This window comes from Gadus macrocephalus, chromosome 10, assembly GCF_031168955.1.
Source record: "Gadus macrocephalus chromosome 10, ASM3116895v1".
NCBI lineage: Eukaryota > Metazoa > Chordata > Actinopteri > Gadiformes > Gadidae > Gadus > Gadus macrocephalus.
In genome coordinates this window covers 14,399,290-14,406,432 of record NC_082391.1, presented here as the reverse complement: position 1 = coordinate 14,406,432, position 7,143 = coordinate 14,399,290, and the positions used below count along the sequence as shown (strand labels likewise).

At 44.9% G+C, this 7,143-nt stretch overlaps 1 protein-coding gene across 1 annotated transcript in view; it reads left to right on the top strand.

Annotated features, from left to right (window-relative positions):
* spock1 (SPARC (osteonectin), cwcv and kazal like domains proteoglycan 1) overlaps positions 1–5,131 on the top strand; it is a 19,781-nt gene extending 14,650 nt beyond the window's left edge. Inside the window, exons 7-8 of the mRNA XM_060062684.1 lie at positions 1–92; positions 1,901–5,131. The exon at positions 1–92 is cut by the window's left edge and continues 46 nt beyond it. Of these exons, the coding sequence (XP_059918667.1) occupies positions 1–92; positions 1,901–2,091 (283 nt within the window). The 3' untranslated portion in view covers positions 2,092–5,131. The remainder of the gene's footprint in view (positions 93–1,900) is intronic.
* The last annotated feature ends 2,012 nt before the right edge of the window (positions 5,132–7,143 follow it).

Genomic DNA, 7,143 nt, shown 5'->3' with positions numbered 1-7,143 from the left:
CCAGTGTCACGGCAGCACGGGTCAGTGTTGGTGTGTGGACAAATACGGCAACGAGATCGCAGGCTCCAGGAAACAGGGCAACCCCAGCTGTGGTACGACTACAGCACACACACATGCATACACCAGCAATACCGCACTCGCATAACCACACATACACATACACTTACATACACACATGCACGCAAACACACATATACACACACACACATGTATATGCACACTCCCACACAAAAATGCCCACTGGCACACACATACACACACACGGGTGTGTTTTTTTTCGGAGATTTTTTAAGCATCCCACTTTATTACGTAACATAATGCATAAATATCTTCCCTATTTCAGTCACTCTCTGGGCGATTAAACTCAAGCAAAGATTGTTTGGTGTAAAAAATAAATAAGGTTAGATTCTCAAAGTTTGTTGAGCCCTCTCGTCTTTTCTTTACTGCGCTGTTTCTACAATTCTTCCGATTCATTTCCTTTTTTTGTTTGCACACAGTGGACCCCATCAGTGCGCAATCAATCTTCTCCACACACACAGGCGAGCCGCTCGGAGGACAGAACATAAACACTGTTGTCCCTTTCTTGGAGGAAATTTGTGGCTGAACGTTTTGAGGTTTCTGTGGTGTGGAGGGGAAATCTAGGGGCTTCACTCGCTTCACTGAGCATATCAATTGCTCTGTTGAGCTGTTTCATCGGGAGATTTATGGGCTGGGAATGTCCGGTGCCTTTTAGATGGATCTGCTGCTCTTTAGCCTTCTCCATCTTCAAAATGACAGAGGAAGAATATTCTCAACTTCTTAAATTCAAAAGATGACTCTTACATATTATCATTATTTTTGTTAACTTGGGTATTCATTTATTTATATGTAGTAGGGTAAGCATTAACCCTAATCCTTATCCTAAGTCAAACCCACTAACCCTAACCTCTATTCTAATGATGTACAATATTGTGAATGAATGCATTAACTAATGACATTGATTAACAGTTAATTAACTGTCAGCTAATTGTTAATGAATGCATATAACTGCATTCACTAGTGTTGAATCTGGTTGAATTTATGTACCCTTATTGTAAAGTGCTACCCACTAATATTACATTGAATAGATTATATGAATATAGAACCTGAACGCCGTTTGCCTCCCCTTCAGACTCAACAATAGCTTCCCGTGCGCCAGACTCGCATAGGGCCCGCAGCACTGCGTTGTTCTCAAGGATCCTCCTCTTTGCCCTTGGCAGCGCTGTCTGTCTTCCAGAGCGCTTTGATCCACTCACAGGCTGTTCTCCCCAATATCTAGGCTGCTGAAGACGGCGGGACATTGTCTTTTAACACAAGGAACTGAGACGTGATAGAGTAATGGAGGAGTAAAGTGGTGGCGAGATAGCCTAAAAGACGGAACAACAATCCCAGTGAGAGATGATGTGTGTGTGTGCGCGTGTGTGTGTGTGTGTGTGTGTGTGTGTGTGTGTGTGTGTTGTGTGTGTGTGTGTGTGTGTGTGTGTGTGTGTGTGTGTGTGTGTGCATGGCTGCTGTGTGTATTCTGTTCAATTCAAGAACTAATCTTTAGTGACATTTAGGATCTTCAGGGACAATGCTTCACCATTGTTGTTTTCTTGAAGCGTTTTTCTCCTCAACAAAATACCTTTTTGGTTTTGTAATTTCTTTGGAGTTTTCTTCTCAGGCTCTTACATTTAACTACCTCTTAGAATACAACGTATAATGAAAAAGATGAATTGAGTACACAATTCTCGTATCAAGGTCCAATTAATACCAGCGGATCGTTTTATTTTCAAACTTATTTCATCAACTTTTGCATGTGTGTGCCTGTGTGCGTGTTTGTGTGTGTGTGTGTGTTTGTGTGTGTGGTGGTGTGTGTGTGTGTGTGTGTGTGCTGCACCAGACGAGGACCAAGAGACCTCTGGGGACTTCAGCAGTGGCGGGGGCGTCGTCCTCCTGGAGGATCAGGAGGAGGAGCCATCACTGAGTGGGCGGGGCCGGCAGAAGAAGAGGCGGGGCCGAATCCACCCCAGAGGAACCATGGAGGACGACGAAGACCGGGAGGAGGACGATGAGATGGGCTATGTCTGGTAGCTCTGCCGCGGCCTACCCTGTCCTAGGGCCAATCAGGAACCTCCGCTAACAGCACAGATCTAAAGCCATTCCAGTGTGTCCCCCCCGGCGGTCCATTCTGCTGGCCCCCTGCTCCCTGAAGCCCCATCTCACTCCTCAGCTCATCCTCCTCCAGATACAAATAGCTTCTGTATAGAACAGTCCTGACTGTCAGGACTGTGAAGTCTCTCACTCACCCTCCCCTCAGAACGCCCTGCTTCCTTCCCCTGCCCGCTGCAGCTACATCATGTTTACTACGATGCACTCTGCCCTCCTTTGTCCCTATCTGCCCCTTTTGTAGTTCTTTCCGTTGCCCAGTGTCCATTTGATAGTCTGTGGTCAGAGGGCAGAGCTGTTAGGGTGGTTGATGGATTGGATGAGAAGTTGAGTTCGGGAACCAGAATGTCGGGTCTATGAGAGGTATTTATTCGTTACGTTTGCTGCTATGGGTTCCCTCCAGCGTTGGAATGTTTTTTGGGACGGCCCCTCCTCTCTCAGGCCCAGGATCGTATCGGATTGTTTCTGATCTGTTTGCTTCCTGAATGTCCTAGAGTGCCCTACATGCAGTTTGTTTATAGATTTGTTGTTCATGTAGTTCCCCCTGGCTGAGGCCTCTGGTTTAAATGTTCACCTTGAGATCGGTGTGATTATTGGACAGAAGAAAAACAAATAACGCAGCACTACTTCCCTTGTGAGGAAGCTGCCACCATTAAGATTGTTTCAATTGTTAATGAAAAAACAAGTCACAACCAACTTAGCCAGCCCTAATTGTGTCTCCGATAAAAAGGGTTGGCTGCCTATGAAAACCGTGTAAGACTTTATTATCATGAAACTAATTCCATTTGACCGGACACGTGCTAGCTACACTCACCCCTTTATGTGTGGAAAACAAGGCAAAGCAGCAGTACATGGGTCTATCCGAAGGAAACCCTCCAGGTGTTACAACCAGGGTTTTTTAAAATAACCAGGTCTCTATGGCCTGCAAGCCTCACCTCTGTCTTCTTCCACATGAATAGAATAAAATCATCGAGTCATACATGATTCACGTTAATCCATCAGCCAGAGCTCCTTTGGGCGTTATTATAGTGAACCAAGACCGACGAAGACAGAAGGAAGAACAAGCTCCCAGACGGAAAACTTAGAGGTGTTGGGGAGCCTCATACTAAGCTTCGGAATTCCTAATAATCACAGTAGCACAAGTCCATGTAGAATTGCATTTAAATATAATAGATAAGGTAGTTTCCGATACAGAGTCGTTTTTTAGGGGGAAATTGAAAGACTTATGTTGGTTTTAGCTTTCCTTTGATTTTTTTTATATTTGTATGGCATTTTAGTCGCAATATTTCACTCGACGTGGCATGATGCATGCCTTGATTATTAGCAAGTGTGAAAAAAAGATACAGGACTTTGGACACATCACAGAAGAAGAAGCAGAAGAAGAGGCAGAAGAAGAAGAGGCAGAAGAAGCAGAAGTAGAAGAGGCGAGAGCTCCCCTGCTCAGTGTTGCTTTCCAACAGACAAGAACAAGACCCGAGCCCTTCCAAGGAAACAAGCGTGAATTGGCCCGATATAAACACCGGAGTATCTACAATCCTTCACCCTCGTCCACCTCCTGCTCCTCGGAGAGATGGATGGGGCGATCCTCGGGTCAGTCAGGCAGAACCTCAGTCTATTTAATGTTCATCATTTATTTATACACGCTGAGCTCATTAAAATAATATTAATATCCACCATTTCTCATTAAACCCTTCTGGTGTGCACTTCTGGTTTGTTGTGGTTTAACCCCCCTGGCTAAATGCAACAGCTACGTTTCCCAGCATCTTCTCCAAGCGAGACAGATGCATTGTGGCCCCCGCCAAGTGGTCCCTCAAGGATCTAGTGAGCTCAAACTTAAGCCTCTCTGAGTTTGTGAGGCGCTTGTACTTTAATATTCCGCAGCAGTTGGTCAGCTATCTTCCTGGATCTTACCTTTACATTTCAATTTTTTGTGGTTTGTTGTTTGGGATCTCACATGCGCACACTCGGCACGGTTTTCCTCCAGACCGCATTGCGGGGCATTTAATTGTACGTACAAACATGTACATAGACATGATGTATCATGTAGCCATGTATGCTGTCCCTCCAGGGTTGATGACCAATGTTGCATTGGTTGCTCAGTCGGGTTCATTGCTGAGCCAACGATTCAGCCATAAGAAGGCACACCCACTGCCCGAGTGCAGACTCACAATGTAATATATTTGTGGAGCGTGGCCGAGCTTGTTTGGCTTTTTTTTGCTCTTGAACCTTAATTCCTCCTTTTAGCTCTGGTTTCTGTAACCCAGCCATGGCCAAGTGGTGGCTCTGGTGGGCCCTCTGATGACCGGCCCTCTGTCTTTAAATTACGCTTTGCTTGCTGTAATCCAGGCAGGAGGAGAAATATTGTTAGGTCTGGGTTCGCCCAACATAGAGGACCTCTGACCTTTGCAACACAGCACAGTCTTTCCACTGTCGCCCAAGTAACAGGTCCACACACACACACACACACACACAGCTTATTCACCCTTTCAAATCAACACCCAAATGGCCATAGTTGGAGGAAAACAAGTTTTATCTGCCGATTCTCTATATTTTTTACATTGTAAAAAGTGTTGAAGGAATATAATATGTATAGATCAATATATATATAGATCTATATATAGATATCTTATCCATAAATTGATATAGTAATATATAAAGATATGTATATCTTTCTATATATATATATACATATATATATATATATATTGCCATGTGATACTGTCCGGTTACATTGTAATGGACTGAGTTGTGTATAGTTCCTCATCCCAACCCCGCTACGGTCCTGTAGCCATCTTCATGGAAGCGTTGTGCTGTAGAGTTGACTTTCAGTTTCTGTTTCTGTGTCTTTCATTTCCGGTTTTCCAATGGAATGTTGATGTTATGGGCTGAAAATAGCTTTGTATTACTGTGACAATTTCATGATGTTTGTCTGAATAAATTTAAGTCTCTGTCCTGTCCCAAAATATCACTGCCTGGTGTACTTGTGTTGAATTCAGTTCTTATTAGTGCAGATGCCCGATGCAAAAGAAAAGCCTGCCATTTGTGTGGGGGCAAAGATAACACATTAACACATGTCTTAATAATTCACAACACGATAAATAAAGAATCCATTCTGCAACGGCACAAGCAGAATGGATTTTTTAATTTGCAATTGATATTGAGCAACAGCATTAAGCATTTCTGCATACTCTGTTTATTCATGGTGGCTCTGCTAAGGACCCTGTAAACACAAACAACGTGAATCAACCACTGCGCAATCGGTCAAGTAAACTCGCTGGGCACACATACACACACACACTAACACACACACACACACACACACACACACACACACACACACACACACACACACACACACACACACACACACACACACACACACACACACACAGGCCTGTCTTCATCTAATGTGCTGTATTAAATCCATTGATCTGATAACGCCGATCCGCGGTGAATTTGATTAATGTGGCCAGGAGAAGAAAATCCATTTTCCTCTCGTTCCCCAGCGTACCGTCTCAGCGTGGCCTTCTTGGGTCCTGACTTATTTCTGTGTTATCAGTGGATCTGTGAGGGCCGTCATGGTGGTGGCTTTGGAATAATGATTTGAGACTTGTTCCTAAAATGTCCTGCCTGAGTGACGGCAGGGATTACCGTGTGTGCACTGGATTTACGTTGAAACCCTGTTCGCGTATTGTGTGCTTCAGTGTACATACACACATTTCTACGGTGTGTCTATGTCGCATCGATTCAATACATTTATAAACAGGCTAACTTCAATTGCTGCAACATAGTGAGACAGCATGAACTAACTGGACATCATTTAGTAAAGCCATACCACTCTATTACCTACTACCCATCAGTATACAAACCAATCTGTTTTCTAGTGGTTGACGTGGAACAGCACCCCATCCCTGCACCAATAGAGACCAATTATATGAGATGTGGCTTTTTCAAGGGGAACATTGTGGACGATGAGACTGCATCGCACGCTAAACTCTGACACCCCTTGGGGGGAGAGTCGGATTGACGGAGCGTTGCTTTAAGTACTCGGGGGGGGGGGAAAGCACACACGGGTCAGCAGGTCCTTTATCGACTACATCATTACGGTGGGGCATGTAGCCGGCGTTTAAATTGAGGTTATTGGTCCTAATCCTCCGCGTTGAGAAGTCCACTAATAGCCTACTTTGCGGGGACATGGAGCGGGGCTTAGTGGGGAAGGACCTAGCAAGCCTTCATGTATATTTATGACAACCCTAGCCCTCTGCTCCTCATTAATCCACTTAAATGTAGGCTGCAAATCCGCAAATCTCCCATCCCCTTCAGAGTCGAAGAAAAGGTCTGTAGGGAGGGAGAGAGAGAGAGGGGGGATGGGTGTGTGTGTGTGTGTGTGAGACAAGAATGTCAACTTTGGGATCTGCAAGAAAACAAACACGGCAAAGCCAATGCCGTGGATAGACGGGCCTATCTAAATTCTTGGCACTTAATGTTCGGGCAGACTCTCTCTAAAACACACAAACACACGCATACACACATACATACACGCACACACAGCCCCTAAAGAAGATTGGTTTAAGTCGCAGGGAAGCCATTGAAGTGCTGACAATTATGATCCCCTCTTTCACAGTCTGTGGGTGTGTGTGTGTGTGTGTGTGTGTGTGTGTGTGTTGGGGGGGGGGGGGGGGTAGAGTCAAGTGTGTGTGTGAGAGGGAGATAGAAACATGCATACTGAGTCTCAGATTAGCTCTTCAGCAGTAGCAGATGAAGGGCTGTTTAAAACTCTGAGAAATTCAAAGTTTCGCCTCCTGTTGTAAAAGCTCTTGGAGTGAGTTTAGTTCAGTGACAACCGAGCATGGTTTTTTTATGACAGAAAGACAACAGAAGTCACAGAGCTTTAATCATCACTGGTTTTTCCCCCACCCCTCTCAACTTATCGCCGAAGTGGTTTGAGTCATGCAGGGCCAACTGCCATCGTCCTGT